The sequence below is a fragment of the Charadrius vociferus genome, unplaced genomic scaffold (assembly GCF_000708025.1).
Source record: "Charadrius vociferus isolate BGI_N301 unplaced genomic scaffold, ASM70802v2 scaffold16, whole genome shotgun sequence".
Classification (NCBI taxonomy): Eukaryota; Metazoa; Chordata; class Aves; order Charadriiformes; family Charadriidae; genus Charadrius; species Charadrius vociferus.
Genome location: NW_009649167.1, coordinates 1639588 through 1660576, shown reverse-complemented (window position 1 = coordinate 1660576; position 20989 = coordinate 1639588). Strand labels below are relative to the sequence as shown.

Below are 20989 nucleotides of genomic sequence, written 5' to 3'. Positions count from 1 at the left end.
AAGCCCTTGTATACTCACTATTTGGTAAAGCTGCTTTAATGTAGGTGGAACCTCCTTCATCAAATCACGGAAAGCAAGAGAACCAAGTCTCATTTTTAAATGTCATTTTTCTCATTATAATAATCCTCCTGTGTATATCAAAACTGATCGTATGAATATACCTATGACAAGTATTTCATATTTAGATTTAGAACACAAACTGGAACTCAGAGCTCTTTGTATTGCCCTAGATTGCCTTAAACCTATAGAAATTGTAAGGTAGAGCTATATATACAGTATTCTTGAATAGAAGTTGTTGAAAAGTTGAGATATCTGATTAAACCAAGAAGCTGAAATAAGAGAATGCTCCAAACAAACACGGTAACAGATTATGACCCAAAACACAGGCATGCATATGACTGATAAGGAATTTGAACTGTGTGTACAGACAGGTTTCACTAATTTTTTTTTTTTTTTTTTTTTAAGGAAGATGTGTACGGGGAGAGAAGCAGATGGGGAGGAAGAGAAGCACCATATGAAGCTGACAGAGAAGACAGAAGGAAGCATATGTTGTGACATGAAGACTATAACCCTGAAAAAAGCTAAGGGTAAGTGCTGGCTTAAAGAAGCTTTGAACGCTAAACTATGAAACACCCTGTTTGATTCTTCCTGAGTTCAAGGAAATAGGATGTTGCATATTCACTCTGAATAAGTGGCAATGCATCAAAGAAATAACCAACTCATCAATTTCTCATCTGAATGGGAAAAGCCTGCAAAATTCTAATTTTGGTATAATGCTGAAATTAAAAAAGGGAAAACCAGCATGTTTAGGGTAAGCTATGACACTAAGAAGTGTGAAATTGCCAAAATGAGGAAAACAGAATTAATTTGGTTTGAGGGCACAAACAGGATTTTTAACAAACTAACAAGATTTATTTTGAAATCTATTATTCTTTGTCTGAGATACGTATGAGAAAACAAGATGATCCATAATTTCCTTTTGTTGTTGTAGAGGAGTTGATGCTCACACCTGCAAGAAATCGAGCAAAAGAACTTTGGTTTTCACTTTAAGAGGTGAAGGGAAAATATTTGTGAAGAGGGAAAGAAGATAACACTGATAAGCAATATTTTTTTTTTTTCAAAATTGTTATTTACCATTTTTAGACAGAAAGAGATGAAAGAGTAAACATGTCAGACCAACTCAAACCATACTGATTGATTAATGTATAGACAGGGATAGGTTATACAATGTTACTGTGTTTGTAAGCATTTATTCAAGTGGTAGGGCGCTTGCACAGAATTAATGTCTCCTTCATAAATTAATAACTAATTAAGAAGGTAATTGAAATGCAAGTCACCGACAATTTTATGTTAGTTTTAATTCAACTATCTTTATGTAACTATAACCTAACTTAGAACTGAAAATTTCATATGGTATTTTCTTGATTTACACCATTCAACTTCATTCTTGCTTCTTCAGACATTTTGAAAAGAGTTTATGATAATACATTTAAAATTCATAATTTACAAACAGTATAGAATTTCACTCATCAGACTTCTCGTTTTTCCTCCCAGCACTAGGTTTCTATGTTTCTTAATAGACTCTGCTTCTTAATGAACAAAGAGTAAACTTTTGGGCACATACAGATTAAATACAGTAAATGCTGTTGCTGCTTTCTGCAAAAACAGTACACATGGACACAAAAGCTGGGGAGGCTTACAAGCTCATTGTGTTGAACCGCAAACACAAGGAAATAAATTCTCTACAGCTGGGTCATATTGCACAAAATAAGACCTTAATATTTTATAACACAAGCATCTATATTAAAGAACTTAGAATTGCTCTTTACCTTGAAGAGAGACAAACAAAACCACATATATATGTACTATATGCTACAATTATCAGTAAATCAGTAGCTGCAGATTGTGTGCGTGTAAGAGAATTGAAGCTTTTCACACTCATGCCCTCCCCCAGATAGTTTCTTATCTATCTTATCTATTTTGGATGACAAAAGGCATTGCTATTTCCCAAGTATTTACCATGCAGAGGAGGTTGCCTGTTTCTTCCCTTGACCTCCTGGGCCTGAGAACGGTCTCCCTAATTCACCGTTTCAACGAACTGTCTCCAGCGCGAGAGATGGACAGGAGACCAGCGGTGTGCTTTCAGAGCCAGGAGCGCTCTCCCCAACAGAAGTGATGGAGTCACTACAGAGGTCTAGAGGTCTGGAGTGCCAACCAATTTTTTTTTTTTTTTTTAAAGTAACTCTGTATTCCAGTCAGGCTGTATCTTCTGGGGCACACAGAAGCAACAGTTTATAAAGCGACCGCTAACGCTGTAACTGTTAGTCAAGAATTAAAAAAGGAGACTTGAGGCCTGTTGTGTCTCCCGCCGGCCAAGACCAGAACTATGTACAATTCTAGAATCCATTTCAATTTCTATCATAGGGAGAGTATTGGAGGAACTACCTAACTAACTACAGGTTTTGCCTTCTGTGCCTGAGCAGTTTAATGAGACCCCTCTCTACTTTCTGCACTTGAAGCCTTTTAAATCTACCCACTGAGAACCAGTGACCATGGCTCTTCACAAGGCTCAGAAGGTCTCCCACTGGGCATCTCCCCCTACCTGCTGCCATCCCTGGCCTTTCCATTCACACTCCACTAGGTCTCATGACAGAAGGTGCCCTTATGTGGTAGATCACACAGCTGCCACCGCACACGTGGTGAGACCTGCAGTGAGAGGCCATTTGCTTCCTGATCGGCTCCTGCAAATGGGGGACCCCACTTGGAGACCTCGTGCTGTTGCCACATCCCCCTTCTCCAGGTTAAGCAGCTGCCTGCAGCTAAAACACAGCCAGGCCAACAGCTGCACCCAACACGGCAAGCGCCGAAATGGGAAAGCAGCACTGCAAGTAATTGAGGAGCAGGCACACTGGGGAAGTGGCATGACAGGAATAATAGTGCAGCTTCTTTTGCTTGACGTAAGAAATTTGATAGGTTTGTCACAGGTGTCAAGCTGCTTCATGGGCCATCAAAAACTATCATGGACTGAAGAGCAAAAAAAAAGCTGCAGCAGTGGTTGGTTGCCATACAGGATGCCATCCAGGGGAGGAAAGTTATCCGGCCCAAAGAAGAGATGGTCTCCTGAAAAGGTTACTGACCAGGAACTGACTTAAGCCTGTCGAGTGTCTGCAGCCACTCACGAACTTGAGCAACAACATTATTCAAAAATTCAAAGACATTAAAAGGACTGAAAATTGCACTTATTTTCATCAGGCTCAAGTCTTCAGATACACAGCTTTAAGCCTCAACTAGAGATAACAGGGGCGTCCATTAAGGTCTAAGGCTGTTTTGAATTAACCATATCACAGTCTTATATGTGCCATTTTTGTAATGTCCACCAGAGCGTTTCTGGCGTTAGACTAGAGTTTCCATAAGACTGAATTTCTACACTTTCTACCACCTTAAAAAATAAATACATCTCCATCATCATCCAGGAAATAGTGATTCCTTTGAAAGATATAAGGATAGAAGGATGATGAACATGAAAAATTACATTTTTTTAAACACTGTATAACTGCAAGAACAAACTAGACAGAATGACAAAAAGAATAAACAGTATATGTGGTATTTATTAAACATTATTACTGATGTGTCAAATTTATTACTTCACAACTTTGCTAATAAGCTTAAGCCCTAGATATGTATTCAAGCTACATTAAAATAGATTTTTTGAAAGAAAATATTTATCCAGAGATATATACAAGTATTTGTATTAGTCTATCGGTCTCAATCAGATTTTCACTGAGAAGGTTTTTCGGAGCGGAAATGGAACTTTTTGATCTGCTCTGCCTGACTCAGAGCAGACTTAAACAGGATTTAAGTAGAAAACTAAACTATAAAAATTTGCATACTTGGAAACAGAACTGCCTTGATTTCTCTTGTTTGAGCTGTTCCACTTTGAATAACTAATCAAATATTTATGGCTAGGATGCACAAACAAGAGTGAGACTTGGCAGTCTCCAGTTTTGCAGACAGGGCACTCACATAGCAGACCCGGGTTCAAGACCTTGCTCTGAATGAAGGAAAGGAGCAATTTGAGCTCAAGTCTTCCACATGAGGGTCAGCACCTTAGCCAGTGGCTATTTTTGTGATTCAGAAGAGCAAGGCTCTGTTTTTTTACATGATACATGAAAACGTTTAATCTCACTCCTACGCTGAATAGAATGAACTTTAAAAAACAGTATTCAACAGAGCTCTGATTAAAATGTCAAACACTATATTATCACTTGCATACAGTAAGAATTATGTATTTTGTGTCATGCTTTTTTCTTTCGTATTTTTTTAACAGGGCTACCTGTAGAATAGAGCTGCACTTTGGTTATGTTCAGCTTTGCACATGCTACATTTAAGTACAATGTAATTTTTGCTTTAAGCATACTGAGTTGGACTGTTCATGGTTGGCGCTGACTACTGTTTTGTTGTAGGAGAGTTAAGATTTACCAGTAGATCTTACCAGTTCATTACTCGCACAGAAAAATCTATAAGCAGAAGAAAGCATTAGACAGCTACTCAAGTGATCTGGTTCTGCTGTTTACCCTAATACTGACTTTATAATGCTAGACAAGCCTTTTTGACTCTCTCTTCTTTATTTCCTCTGTTGAAGTCTATATGGAAATCTCTACATCTCTCCATATCTCATTCAGAACACTTCGCACACATTCTAATAATGGTAGAAGCCTCAAAACCTACTGATTACTAACAGTAAAACTGCATTATAATCAACAAATACCCATTATAATTTATTTAAAATATGGTAAAATACTATGTTTGCCTTCTATAAAGGAGTTTGACCTGTGACTCTTTAGCAAAGAAGTCTTCTGAAGAGCCAGCTGAAGAAAAGACTAACAGAAAATACATTTTACCTAATGCATTCATATTTCAGTTATACAATGACTGCTTTTCTTAAACCTTGAAAGTAACATTTAAGACCTGCACGTTTCATATTTGCAGCTTACCTGTGAGAAACAGCTCCCCAGGCACCATGCTTGTTTGTTAGTATGTTGAGTATCTTCTGTTTCAGCTGATTGGCTGTAACGTGATCTCGATGCTTAGCAGCACTGATAAGATGATCACACATCTTCTCCTCCTCTCTTCTGTCAGCAGCATACTGAGCACACTGCGACTACGAATGAAAGTACATCTACTTCATAAAAGATAGGCCTTAAAATGATTATTTACTAAAACTCTTTAAATACGACAAGAACTCTTTAAAATACTTTTAAGAGGAAAAGGACACAACATCCAATTGAAATGGTTCTACTGCTATATATTATCCATGAAAAAGCACTCCGTTAGAACATGTAAAATTGAAATATCAAGGGCAAAGACAACAGAATTGCAGTTAGAAACAGCTATACAGCTCTGTGTGTATATGTATGACCATGGATATTCCCTAGAAGTTGGTCTCAATTTGTAAAAGTTTCTTGTGTTCTAAGGTATAACATACATAATATAATATGCAGGAAAAAATTATGTACCCTGGTTTTGATTTTTAAATTGCAATAAAACCTACAATTAAAAAGCTATTTGATTTTTTTTTTAATGGATGGTAAAGAGAAACTCCTTAAACTACAAAATCAAGGAGTATATTTTCTATCTCATATCACAACATGAAAAATTTTCATAACATACTACCAAGTCTAAAAAACCCTAATGGTTAAAAAAATCGCTCATCTTTTAACCTGAAAAAGATCTATTATCTTCATCATGTTTCCTTTAAGAGATAACTACCTTTAAAATAAATGCTGTGGTTATTGATCATGCAAATTTGTTTCTAAAACTGTCAAAACTCTATAGTGTATTTTCATTTTGATAAATCCTTTATTTACATATAATAAACACAATATAATTTTTCCATTTCTGTTCTCAAAATCATGTTAAGTTCAAATTCAATTCCTCCTCCCAGTAAATATCCTTTCAAAATGTCTAAACAAAGCAAATGTAGCCATGCTAATTAAAATAAAGCCATTGTAAGTATCATTTTCTAGGTATAAATCAAAAAGACTAGATTATTTTTAAATCAGCTAGTTTTAAAATCACTTTTTAAGAGGCATTTTTGCACACACAGTTATTGTGCACCATTTTAGAACATTTAACCAACGCTCAGTGCTGTAACACAATGCTGAACAGAATCCTATTTTCTAATATTCAAAAGAGCAATTAAAATTAAGTTAACCTCATGCTAAATTGTAGTTTATTCTTCATATTTCTGCACACTACCTTTTTACTACAGATCACATTAGCATTCAGTAAGATTTTCACAAAGGCCTTTCCACTGTGTTACAGCCATTATTTTAAGTAATCTATCTGGAAAAGAACAATCATTACACTAATTCATAAAGGGTTAATTCATTTTTCAATTTATCTTCTTGTACAGGGAAGCACCAATTAGTACAATGATCTGCCTTAGTAATGAGGTTAATATTTCACCAGCTCATTGGACAGTAAAATTAAATTTTCATTTTTCTTCCTGAAGAATTACAAAGGTTAACAAAACGAGAGTTAACTGTGAAGCACCCATTCTGGGAGGAATCCCCCTGGCCCTGACTGCAACTGGACTCACAGGATAAAATTTAGATGCTGGTCCATGGCCTCCCCACTAAGCAGGCGACACTGTAACTTGGTGCAGCTTGGCCCAAATCATTTCACCCATAATGATTCAATTAAAGTTTAAAAGGTAAAAATAAAATAGCCACTCACTTGTCTGGCTGAGAGCAATGATTAACATGTACTAAAACCCAGAACATATACCTATACAGCTTATTAAAACAAAATGACAGATTTACAATTATGCAAGAGAAAACTACCAGAAATCTCTTTGTCCCTACTACTTTCAAGTAGGATGAATAATAAAACGTTCAGTTATATACCTACCATTATTAAAGACAATATATAAAGCATTCTTTCAGACTTTAACCATCACCTTATTTAAGTACATCTGAGTTTCATATTTAACACAGGCTACATTTCATAATTTTCTTTTATGACTTGCAGATTTTATCTTACTCATCTGAAACATGTAGCTGAGTTTTTCATGTGACAAATATAATGAAAATTTTCATATATGAAAAACGTGTTGGTTTCTTTACCAGACAATAAGACTGACTTAAGGGTATTCCTTTAGGGACTTTAGTTAATATTCTAAATCCTATTTGCTAACAGAAGCTGGAAGTTAATTGAATATTCTCATTTTGTCTAGAGTTCTGACAGATCTTATACCTCAATGTATTCTTCAAAGAGCAGATAACTCAATCTTCCATTGTCATCTTAGGTTACTGCATGATGCTCTGATAAATATCAAATGTTATTTATTGTTGAGGCAATATGAAACTTCACTCTGACACACACTTAATTGTAAATGTGATTTTATCTAAGTTCAAAATATCCAGTAGATGCTTGGTAATAAAGTTGTTGCAATCCCACATGACAAGTGTCTGCTGTCTGCTCTGACAAAATGAAGTAAAGGTTATGTGTATTCGAAATGACAACAGATATCTCTGTGTCTCACACTTTTCAGCTAGGTCAAGGAGCACAAGAACTAGTACATCAAAGTGCAGATTTGAGAGAGCTGTTTCAAGGAGATAAAAACCTCATCAAAACTAAGATTACTGGATCCTATTTCTAGCCTCCAGGTGCTTGTTGACATTTTCTGACAGATGAATAAATTGATATAGCTATTTATTATCATCAGTACTAAGTCAGTCTATCTTAATCCTAATGTTAGATCACTTAAGCATCAAAACATGTGGAAATGTATGTTTGTGTATATATACTTGCACATACACGAATGTATGCAAGCACAGACAGGTTTGGAAATGATAAAAAACAATGGTGCTGAAATGTATAAAACACCACAAAAATGCAAAACTATTTGATAAAATCATGTCAAAAATTAATTTTTAACTTTACTCCATTTTTGAACCAAACATTTTAGAATAGGAACAAAATTAATCCTGAAGAAATAATCAAAACTCTGTTAAACTAAACAGGTTTTTAAAAATAGCTTTTTTGTTTACTTGGATCATTTTCAAGCAATGCAATTTAAATTGTATACTGCAACACTGATGAAAAAAGCAATTGAATGTTGACTCCTTTTAGGAGTAAGCATTATAGGCATTAAAGAGTTCTCAGATCCAGCTGCCGTGTTACTTCTTCCAATATGTAAAAAGAATAGGCATTTTAAACAAACTTAATAGTTAGCGATTCCTAACTAGCAGGAAAGATGTAATATCATATTTCATTATATTAATTATAGCAAGTAAATGTTCTAAAGTGCTCCAAAATACAAAATGTTCTAACAAGATTACCTTAAAATACTAATTCTGTTTAATAAAACATTTCTATTTCTTATTTTTCATGAAATGCCTTAAGTGTATTGATTGCTTTTCTTTCTTACTGAACTCACATATACTGTTGATAAAACCCAACAAAAAAATTACTAATGTGATTTGTATTATGATTTACAATAAATCAGAAATGTTCGTTGTGAAGCTAAAGGGTCTGCCATATCAGTTTAGACGTTCTGATTAAGGGATTTCTTCAAGCTGTAAATGTTTTCATGAATTTCAGTGAGGAGATGAGAAATTAAACCTGTTCCTTGTGTTTGACATTTACCAAAGCTTTTAAAAACTAGTTTTGAAATGCCTTCAATGTAAATTTCTTTCTTGGAAGAAAAAAAATATCTTTATTGTATGGGGTTACAGTCTAGGTGATAACTGAGTGAAAACAGAGAAGCAGAAATGCACCAACTCTCAGGCTTACCTCAAACTCAGCATGCTTGTGGACATCTTCAGCTCTTTGTCGGTTCAAAATAAATTCTGCTTCATTTGCAACACGCACTATATGGTCTTTCATTGCATGACATAATAATCTAAAATAAGAAAAATCAAAATCAACCTTTGTATTCGATGTACTTCAAATACGCTCTCAGCAGATTTACTTAAAATGGAAAAAATTGAAATTAATGAAACTACTGTAATGCAATTGTCAAATTAGCTGACATGATTAATTTTATCCAAAATTTTCTGCATTTGTGAAAGCACAAACAAATCATGTTATATGGAAATAGCTTGCTATTTATTATTGAAGGGAAAAGTTCTTTATGGAAGTATTATATTTCTAGTATGTTTTTAACAGCAGTCTCAATATGAATATTAATATGATCCTATCATTTAAAAAAATCTGGGCAACTGCTTAAACTCTTATTGATACCATTATATTATTAAATATAAATATTCCAATTTCAAAGTCTTAAAAAATCATGAGATTACTGAAGATTCAAAATTCTATTAAAATGGCAAAGTAATATAAACATCTCTTATATGTTTTTCAAACACTGGAGTGAAAAGTGCATTGTGTTTCCAAGTTTTCATTGTATCAGAACTAGACAAACCTTACTTAAAAAGAAGGAAGAAATAGGTTTAAGATTGGATTGAGACTGAAGATGTCAATCAGACACCTTAAATTAAGATTCTTGTGAAGACCACTAAAGACCATGAGATGCATAATAAAATTGCAGCATGAACAACACTGTGTTGTTAATAATGCTCATATCCCATTGGGCAGGAAGAATGGAAGCAACTACTTTCTCATCCCCACAGTCCATATCTAAGCTTACCCATTCTATTTAAAATTGCTTTGCTCTTCTTGTCAGCGAGGAGGAAATATCTTTCAGGATGCAAAGATCTGACAGGTCTGTTTAGGATCAGGAAGAACTGTTTCTCTTTGTGTCAAACTGGCACACGGTCTGGGATTTTCCTTCTTGCAGCATCAGGGAAACACACTTCATTTCAGAGATTCTTATATTAAGAATGTGAAATTTCTAGCAAATTCCACTGTAAGGTTGGTGTCTGGTGCTTAGAAGCACCACAAACGAAAGCCACGATTATTAGACATGAAAGTCATGAGTACTAGACCTTGCATCTATAAGATGGAAAGACCTGTACTCTATTCTTGCCTCCTTTGGTGTGTTCTACCATCTGTGAAGGAAGGAAATAATTTATCCTCAGCTCATTTTTAATATGGGTGTGTGGCATGGGAAGACATAACAGTTGGGGACTCTGTTTAGAGATACAGACAAACAAGCTTGGATCAAGGTTTCAGTGGATATTCATGCTTTCAATAAGCCTTTTTATTATTGCCTCCATTGTAGCATTCAAAATTTAGATTTATTCTTTAATCTACCCTGCTGGAAGATAAGCTTTAGTATTTTATTAGTTATGTGTTCAGATCTTTATTGTTAAGAGGTAAGTGTAGAACAGCCCTCAGGTATGGATTAGGAGTGAGCATTCATGACTTTAACAAGCTTCTCTAAAATGATAAAATACTAGAAGTTAGTGTTTAACATCTCCGATCAAATTTTGCATCACAGGTCTTCCTGAATTTTTCCATATGACATTAATGACCTGGAACCAACTAGCTAGGATTTCAAAGCTGAACACACAGATTTCAAGTGTCTACTAGCTGTACATCCCTTCCTGAATGAATAAACTACTGACTAAATGGAGCACAGCACAAATTCAGTATCTTTGAGTCAGCTGTGGTCCAGGCAGGATTTCTAGTTCCAAATGGCTTTTGGTGAAATAAATAGGTTTCTTAGACACTCCATGCCACCAAGAATTTGGTGAGAAAAGACTGAGACTAACTTAAATCCACTGGGTTTATTATTTGGGACATCTGGGCATAGTTTTTATACCTCATAAAACTACGAGGTATAAAAAAATCTAAGCTGCCTCTGTTCGTGAGCAATGATAAATACATACCATTTTCATCTTAGTTGTATTTATCTGTATTACGAAGTGTTTGCATTCTCTGTGGCCATTTATACTCTAAAGCACCTACAAGGGACTTCAAATGGATTCCCAGAGAATGCTAATTTCCACAAGTTATAAATAAATCTCTTGCCAATACTCAGAGAAAAGATATTAAAAAAAAAAAAAAGAAAGAAAAAACAGTATCTGTCGACGCTAGTCTCTGGCTGCTTTGCAGAAAATGAAAACTTTTATAGACATGCAACAGATTATTCAAATCAGCTGGCTGAAACTGCTGGTGACCTCAGCTGTATCTCCCACCCCTCTAATGGACCTTTCTGCTCCAGAGACTGAGACCTGATGCACTTGGGAACAACTTTGGAGTTGCTGCAGCTTTTGGATAGTCTATCAGGCAAACTAAGCCAGATTTCAGGTAACCTCGAAATGCCACAGGTCTTCAGGTTCCAAAGTCAAGGAGATGACAAACAAGAGGGGACCAGGGGACACACCTGAGCCCTGGGTCCTGACTACCTACAGCACTCAAATCATTAGCTTGGCCTCCACTCGTTTTTTTGGCTCACTCCAATTTCCATCCAGAAAATATATAGGCATAGTCCAAGGGACAGTTCAGTGAAGACCCATTGATGAGACTGAATCAACCTAAAATCTCCTGGATGCTACCCAAGAAAGTTCGGCAGGTGTTTTTCACACCATACCCCAGCACGCAGAACAAATCATTCTAGTGGGTAGCCCTCCTGTTGTTCCAAACAATTTGAAGTAAACAGAAAAAACAGTAATGGCATCTTAAGGTGAAACAGGAACTGTACGGGCTTCAGGGAGGAGCTGGACTAAGTGCTATGTAGGACGAATTAAGACTATCTGCTCTAGCAGGTGCTAATCTTAAGCAGTATGAACATAGGCCAGTCCAGGCTATTTGGTTTTATTTAAAACTGCAGACATATCTGCTCTCTTCCTTTTTGTTTGTTGTAAAATATCTTATCTATGGAATATCCCAATATTATTTGAACTGTGTCTAGCCAGCTGTTTCATGCATTCTCATATCTCTATCACTGATTATGGTTTCTTCAAGAAAAAGACGAAAAATTGTTCGTATGGTGCTGAGCACATTGGGATTATGACAAAAATGAGGCCACAACCTATCAACACTATACAATCATTAAATAATATCATATCAATGTGTGCTAATAAGGGACATACTGTGATTCACTTACCTTAGGTGCTTCTATGCACCTAAAATAGAACTTCAAAGACTAAACTATGCTTTTGCATCTAGAAGATCATTAAGAATTACAGTGCTCTTAAAATCCCTTGCCAGAAAGACAGACATTTGAAGAAGAGAAGGGTTAAAATCTAGGCCATCATTTAGAAATCTTGCATGCCTCCAAAAGAAGCCTTGGTCTGGATGTTTTGATTGGTAAATGCAAGAATGTAGGGCAGAAAATAGAAGCATAATAAGTTAAAGCAGTTAAATGTGCCATCTTAGCTTTGAAAGGAAAGGCAGCTACTACAAGGTCAGGGAAGCAATGCCTTACAGAGGTTTTTGCAAAGGAACTTGTTTATGTGCTTGCTGTTCTTGTTCAAGGAAACTTGTTACTTTTTGAAATTTAAAAACACGACTTAAAATTATTTTTTTTGGTACTGCTTTTTACTTCTAATGGGAAGTTATCCAGTATTCTCAAACTATATTTCTACTAAGCAAAAGATGGCAAAAGTATTATTACTGTTATATTCGGATTATATCATGGCCCGCTAACTCTGATTGAATCTCAGATTCATAGAGACACAGCACAACTCGAAATACTATCCTAACTGGGTTACACCTGATGAACATGCATGGTAACGCCGTAATTCTTTCCAAATACTTTCCAAATTATCTAAGTCCTTACAAACTCAATCACATGCATGGCATAGGACTAAAAGAAAAAAGAAAAAAAAAGAAACCTCATCCTTCTCTGGCATGAGAAAAAGTGCTTGCAACTATCTTTTGAATTCTTACAGAAAAAAAAAAAAAAATGGCAGAAAGGATCCCAAACCAGTAAAATCTCACACTCAGTAGTATCAAAGGATGCCAATACATCAAAAAAATCTCCCTTCATGCATTGCAAGTAAGAGAAAGGAACAAGGACCTCTAGGTCAGCAAATTCACTCCTTCACTGCAACACACAGCTACGTCATACAAATTCTTTCATAAACTATCTTTAGTTTATGAAATGCATTTTTATGAAATCCAGCTCATGAAATGAGTCTTCAGTTTATGAAATGTGATCGAGTTGCTTGCCTCCAGCATAGCTTTGGAAGGTTCTCTGAAGGTTAAAACCCTTTTACTTTCCAATCCAAATGTATTTTTCAGCAGTTTTTACTGTTTCATTTTCTGCAAATATTGCCCTCAGGTTTACACAATTCTTCTTCCTTCTGTTGACCTTCTGATATTCCATCTATCCCTATGTTACTAGGCTAAGTAAATCAGCTCTCTGACTTTTCTTGTATGGCAAAACAGTTAGTAGAAGAGGTTGCCTTTTGGGCTTTTAATAATTTCAAACACTGATTTTACTTTTTCTGCAAGTGCATAGCCAAAACTGTCAGCAGTATCTGACAAGTTCTAGTCACTATTTACATAGTAATATTAGTGTTGCCTTATTTCAATGGAAATACCTTTTCTGATGCAATTCTAGAATTGTTTTCCTTTTTCTTAGCTCTATATTCTATAACTTTGCACAAGAAAATTTCAGTGATAGATTTGTCTTTTGCCTCCTCAGATATTTCCAAACGACAAACCAACAGTCTCTAGCATGTATTCTCAAGAATGTGATCTCCATGTACTGTTACGTTATAAAATATTTACGTAACATATTACCTTGTATAATATTTATATTAACGCAGGTTTGAAACCCACCCAATATATCCTGGTTGATATTTCAGTCATCTGCCCAACTATGCTTCTCATCCACGCATTTCTACAGAGCATTCCCTTTTGGGGAAAAATCTATTTTCTGCGTCTTTCCCAAACTGTCATGTATTGGAGTGACCAATCCAAGTAAGAAGGAACTTGAGGCAAAAAATTCCTCAAGCCTAGAACACTTGCCTAACAGAGGGAAGATCTGAAATTGGAGAGCAGCACCATTTTCACTCTACTTTGGAAATAAGATATGTTCTTTAGTGAGATCTCCTTATCACTGACAACTGAACACTTGTTGTGACTAAATTATGCCCACTGTTCTCATTCACCCTTGTAAAACCTCATCTTGCCTTAGCAAGCACCACCCTCAAAAGACCTAGTAGATAGACTGATGTTAAGACAATGATGAATCAGGCCATCTGGTCATATTTATTAATTTCTGCAGAAGTAGTCATCCCACTACTAAGGAGGGCAAAGGAGTTGTCTGAAAAGTGTCACCCAAGGCTTGCTCTACTTTTTATACTGTTTTCCAGTAATTCGTGATTTACCAAAAGAAAAAAAGACGTTGACCTAGAATAATGTTTGGCTTTATCCTGTGTGACCATTTCTTCAGTTGCACCACTGAAACTCCTACCAGAATTGAAGCCAAATGTGCTGCTGTGTCCTTCCCCAGCTGAGCTGATCTCAACGAGGAACTGATGACCAGCAAAAACCTTATCCTCTTTGAGCCTCAATTCTTACCGCATAAGGTAGAGATTAAACACTGACTTGGTAACTTATGGTTTCTCTTTACCAAGAAAAGCTTGATTTCTATTAATGCCCACAAATTTAAAGCTCCCTTACTAGGAAATGGGTTTGATTTGTTTTTAGACAGAATCAAAGGACTTTCAGTAAGGAATCCACCAACAAAGCAGTCTGAAGTCACTCGTGACTCAATTCCTGGTACACTTCTATGGGGAAATGAGCTTTCTGTAGAGATAGCTGTGAAGTTTCCAGCTGAACATATGGAAAATGGAAGTAAAAACTAGAATTAAGATATGCTGGTACTTTAAAATAAGCATGACAGGGCTTAAGTATCTGTAGGAACAAAAGTGAATGGCAGGCTTTCCTTTACCTAAAAATCCAAGAGTCTCAGACTTACAAGTGAGAGCAGACTGGGTGAGAGTATGTCACAGGACATGCCGATTCATAAATATGAGTTACTTACAAATGTTGTTTAGGAGTAGGTAAGAAGTTCTTTTAAATCTATGTGGCGTGGTTTGCTGAATTCTGTCCTCAGTAAGGTTACTTTAGAAGTCCAGTGCTTATAGGTTAAAGGAAGTTGTGAAAAAGTACATGTAATCAATCCGAAGCTCCTGTTTTTCAGACACTGAGGTTTAAAAAGGCTGGATTGTGGAGTTCCACATTCCAAGAAGTTGTTCAGGTAAAGAGCTAGAGCCTGGGAGAATATTTTTTTTTAGAGTTTTGGAAATAGAGACACTGATAAGACTACACCCAAACTGCCTTGCAAACATGTAAAAAACATAAGATGTTTGCAGCACATTTAGATGTGGATTGGGATAGGTTGTGGCAAACAGTGAGATTTGTACACCTATCAGAATTGAAGGATGAAAACTCGCATCTCACTATTCTAAACTGACTTTGTTATCCTGCAGTCAGTTCTTCCAAGAAACAATCTCAAACAAGGGAAAGAGGGCTCGTAGCTGTTATGCTGCTAGATAAAACAATTGTGCTTGTGTTACCCAATCTTTCTTTCATTTGAGATAAACTAAAAAAGCAGATCATTCCCAAGCAGCAATTTTCAAAACAGATTACAAAATGAACATTTGTTATAATTTAGCTAAGGTCTTGCTTCCTCTACTCATTCTTGAAGTTCTGCCAACTCACATGTCCAGGGAAACAGATGTTTCTCTGACTTACTTTCATCAGATGCCCATAGCTTAATTTTTCCAAGAAGCAGTCTGGAAATATGCCACTTTTTCACCAAACACAGTTGTTTTGACAATTACTACTCCTAATGGCATTCATAAGAAAAGAAACCTATCGTTGCACTTGGTATCTATAATAGGATTCATAAACTGGTCTAACTTGAACAGTTTGAAGTTCTACAAGATGCTGTACTGCTATAAATACTTTGAAAGTAAATTCCTATAAACGTTAGAAGTTAATGTGTAATGCAGGGTTCTGATTTCTAGCAAAAGGGCAATAATGAAGAACTTACTAGAGAAAAGTTTGAAATTACAGCATGCAAAGATCAGCTACTGGACTACAACATGAGCACACTGGCAAGATAAACTTCATGGAGGTAACTATTAAACTTTCAGAAATGCCACAGAAGCTATAACAGACTCAGTGAAACTCAGAGTTGACCACAAAGAATCTATTCCACTCCTCATAAAGATTTTCTATTTTGCATAAGAATTTCCTAAATCAAGAGGAATCTTTCTCTTTGAAATAGTGACCATCAGATTCAGCTTTGAGATATGACTGGACCAGCTGATGTTAGAAGGTGAGAGGATGCCTCAAAACCTCAAACAGATCTAAGATCTCCAGCTGTACTGACGCTACAAATAGATAGATGGTTACCATAACAATGTATGCTTTGTCTAACACAAACTAACGATTAGTCTGGAGGTAGAGCTAGGACACATGTAATAAAAAGTTTGAGATTATAAAAAAGCACATCTAACAGGGAGCTCAAGCTCATGCTTCAGCTGGAGCAGAAATACAGACATTCAGTGCCTGGTTTTACAGAAGCATCCAAGATAGGAATCTTCTACTGATGGAAGATGACATTTAGGATGAATTTCCATAAAACAGCCACTCACGGTTGATAAAGGATTCCTCCAATCAAAAGTTACAATTGGTGAGGATGACAATACAGCAACAGAATTTGGTTACATCTGTCAAAGACAGAATAATCAAACACCTTTGTTCCTATTTATATATTGTATCTGAGTGCTACTGCTTCCCCAGTGCTATTTTCTGCCTGGATTTGCATATATTGGATTTTGCACATCAGACTGGCATCCTTTGCAAGTTGTTCTGGTAGCCCTCAGCTACATAATAACCATGATGTCTGAAGACCTTGCATTCCTGGATGATTCAGGTGAGCTCGTCATTCTGACCTCAAAGTTTCTGTGATCAAGATCATTGTCAAGACAGAAAAAAAGAACAGCATCCTTTCTCCGTCCTTCTTGTACCCAACTACTAAACAAATTCTTCAAGGGGTATCTAGGGATTCAATTGTAAATGCATGTCATAAATCAAATATGGCAAATGACACCATAGATATACCTTTTAACACAGGGCCTGAACGTTTAAGTATTGCAGACAGTGAATAATGACTGTGAGCTCATTTACCACAAACCAAACATATCAGAACTGCCAAACTGCAACAGAGGATGTCGAAAAGAAAATTTGCTGCAGTTACCCAACAATCCTAGTTGAGGTAACATGGAAAGAATGTAAGTCTTTATTAGGGTCCTTTCAGGATTTAATCAGCGATTCATCCACATTTAAACAAACACAAATTTCCAGTCTATTTAAACATTCTGCTACTCTTTCCAGGAAATTAGTGAAAACTCTCAACAAAACAGGGTTTAAAAGAAAAAGGCCTCTTGTGAATTTTAAGTATGCTTGGAGGTCCAGGTAGGTGGATATGCAAAAGTATATATTTTCATGGCTAAAGGCAGAAAGCAGACATAGATACAGAGATGAAATTACATAAACAAAACTTAAAATTTTAAATCTGAGATGAAATATAGTCTCATGTTTCCTCAAATTTATATTATGATCAGACTACTCCTATTTAAAATGAGAAAAAATCTGTAAAAAATAAAGGAAATTATTTTAAATGAAAGAACAAAGTCATCTCTTTAAAGAGGTGAGTGTTGTGAAAATGTGAAAGGGGAAGGAAACAGAAGTTGAGGATAGTAATCCAATTCTGAAAGACTAAAAGATAACTATCTGTAACATCCATCTCTTAGGCAGCACAGACTCCTGAGGTACTCTACTTGTCAAAGACACCAAGGTAGAGTACCACCAATTAACCACAACCCTCAGAGACCCATTATCTAACCAGTTTTCTACCTATTTAGTTGTCCATCCATTCAGCATGTAGCGTTCCAACTCTGATACAGGAGTATTGTGGGATACAGTGTGGAAACCTTGCCAATGTCAAGGTAAATTATGTTCCTCCCCGTGTCCACAAATCTAGTTGTTTTATCATAGAAGGCAAACAGGTTGGTCAGAGAGAGTTTAACTTTTGTAAATCCACATTGACTGTTCTCAATTACCTTCTCCTTCATGCAGCCAGAAATGTGTTTCTAAACGACTTGCTACATGGTTTTCCAAGAAGAAAAGCTGACCAGCTTATAGTTCTCTGGATTTTTTTTGACTATTTTGGACATAGGTGCAACATTCACCTTTCTCCAGCAGTCTGTGATCTGTCCCAATTTCCTTGACCTTTCAGTGATAATACTGATCAGCCTTGCAAGGACTTTCACTACCATCAGATGTACCCCATCAGGTATTATGAATTTGTATGTAACAAGTTGTCTCAAGGAATCCTTGACTCAATCCTCATCCACTACAGGTAGTTATCCTCCTCGAACTAAAGGCACAGGCTTTAGAAACCATGCTGAAGACTCAGGCAAATAAGGCATTGAGCACCTCAGACTTCTCTTTCACTAAATCATCCATCCCGTTCAGCAACAGGCCACATTTTCCTTGGGCAGCCTTTTACTAGTAATGAACTGGTAGAAGCTCTTGTTGCCCTTGATATCTCTTCCAAGCCTCACTTCCAGTTGAGCGTTGGCCTACCTAAATATTTCCACAGCCTGTGTACTCTATTTTTGCACCAGAGCGCCTCTGTAATTTCTTTGGTTAGCCAAACCAGTCTCTTGATAAATCTACTTTTTTTCCTATTCTTGCACTTGGACAATGCTGGACAAGGCCTGTCACCTCTCCAGAACTCCCCTGACCTCCACATCTATCTCCCACGGGCTCCTACCTATCCATTTCCTGAATAAGCAAAAATCTGCACTCATGAAGTCTGTACTCTGCTACTCTCCATCCTCACTTCCCTCAGGATTTTGAACCTCACTATTTCATGGTAACTACAGCCAAAGATGCCAGTGATTAACACATCCAAAACCAATTCTTGCTTGCTAGTGAACAGCAGATCCAGCTGTGTGTCACTCTTAGTGGGTTCATCCTGTATCAAGAAGTCACCCCCAGGACCCTCCAGAAATCTTCTTGACTGCATGCATCACACCTTGTTGCACTTCTAGAGGATGCCAAGAAGGTTAAAGATCCCCATGAGAAGTAGGGTTTGTGATCAGATACTTCCTCAAATCATTTCAAGAATGCTTCTTCCATTCCCTCACCCCGAATGGGTGTTCTGTAACAAAATCTCACCATGACATCACCTTTACTGGACTCTCTTCTCATCCTGTCCTGCAAGTTACCAACCACAGTGTCATCGATCCCATTGAAGAGCTCCATACATCTGAGCTGCTCCTTCATAAGAAGGCAACACTCCCTCCTTGCTTTCTCTGCCTGTCTTTCCCCAGGAACTTGTATCTGTCCATCACAGCACTTCTGTCATGCAATGCGGGCTGTCCCACCAAATCTTATTCATTCCAGTGATGCCACAGTTTTGTGATTCCTTGTGAAGTAATTCCTACTGCCAGTTTCCCAAGCTGTATGCATTTGTGTATGTATTTACATGAGGCAGGAGCTCCTGTCTTACCTCTTGTTCTTGTCACCCTGCACCCTTTTCTTTTGACCTCATCCATCACCACCCCACTTGAACGTAGGTTGTAATCTCCCTCCCACATCATTCCTAAAGAACTCTTTTACAGCCACCATTGCAGATGCATCCAGCTCTTAATTTAAGAAGCCTACTTATGTGTATACCCTAATGTAAATCTGAAATCCTAATTAAGTTGCTATCAGTGAAGCTCTTGACATGTGTGATAACCTCAACATCACATATTCATAGCATGAGACTGATTAAAAAGAAGCGTAAAGTTCAAGATCATAACCAGGATGTCTCTAAATCTTTCATGTATATTATAGACAGTGTTATTCTACACTTCCAAATTAAATATCTTTGCATATGTTTTTCTGGAAAGTATTAATTTAAATCTATCGCCAGATACTCTTGTTACACTAAAAACTGTTATAACAGTTCCTATTTTTAGAAAGCTGTGTCAGAGTGATTGTATGCTGAATTCTACAAATATGTGTTATTCAGACCTTCCCAACAAAACATTATCTACAACAAGAAAAAACAGAAACAAACACAGTAAATCAACTGATTTAAAAAGAAAATGCAATTTATTAAAGTGACAGGAATATAGATGTTATATTTTTAACTACAACTAAAATGACATGTTTTCTTTCAGAACATTTCTAATAAAGTCAAAGATCAGAAAGGCACTCGAATTATTTCAAGCAGAAACAACAAAAGTTTGGTACTCAGAAAATCACCTTATAGCATCCATATATTAAAAGAGACAGACATCTAACTGAAGATATTAAAAACTGCGATCCTCTGCATTACATCTAAACCTTTTCCTCCATGCTCAAAAGAAAAACCTTTCTCAAAACTGTTGATTTATTACCCAGGTCTCTTGAAACCTTACCCAGAAAGTCCTTCAAAATATTCTTAGTCTTCATTTTGCTTTTAATAATTTAAAATTCAATCTTTATTGCACAGCGATTATATGCAATTTTACATCCCATTAACCCTGCTTTGTTTTAATTATAAAGATCTTTTGTTAGATTCCTTTAAATGATCCAGTTTATAATTTCAGGTTATCCTAGGGAGCACTTTAATTCAGCTGCACATTCATCAACTGTTTATGTCCTGTTAATTGTTGACAACTGCACAATTGCATTCTCTAGCTATGATTGATGAATTGCATTCACAACTTTAGCTATTAAGCAGAATAAATATTTATAACAATTTCCAGTTAAAGGATTGTTATCTTTATACCCAAAAGGGTAAATTAAAAACGGATGGGCTGATTGCAAAGATGACTGTTCAAGTAATGCACACACACTTGTTCTAAAACACCTTTTTGACAAAAGTATATGGAGGAACATGTGTGTAAGAGCAGTTTGATTAGACAGTCCTGGGATTGGATTTATGCAGCAGTTCTTAAATACTGCTTCATTTTGAAAAGTTACTGTTAGAGGGAAATAGCAGTCGACTGACAGCTAAAAATATGTGGATGTAGGATTTGTTCAGAATGAGCATTTTATCAATAGCGAG

The 20989-nt window shown here is 36.3% G+C and overlaps 1 protein-coding gene across 1 annotated transcript in view; it reads right to left on the bottom strand.

Annotated features, from left to right (window-relative positions):
* The window catches only part of NBEA (neurobeachin), a 515614-nt gene that overhangs the window by 242142 nt on the left and 252483 nt on the right, over window positions 1–20989 (bottom strand). Inside the window, exons 37-38 of the mRNA XM_009888422.1 lie at window positions 8800–8908; window positions 4995–5161 (exon numbers count right to left, since the gene is read on the bottom strand). Coding sequence (XP_009886724.1) covers window positions 4995–5161; window positions 8800–8908 — 276 coding nt within the window. The remainder of the gene's footprint in view (window positions 1–4994; window positions 5162–8799; window positions 8909–20989) is intronic.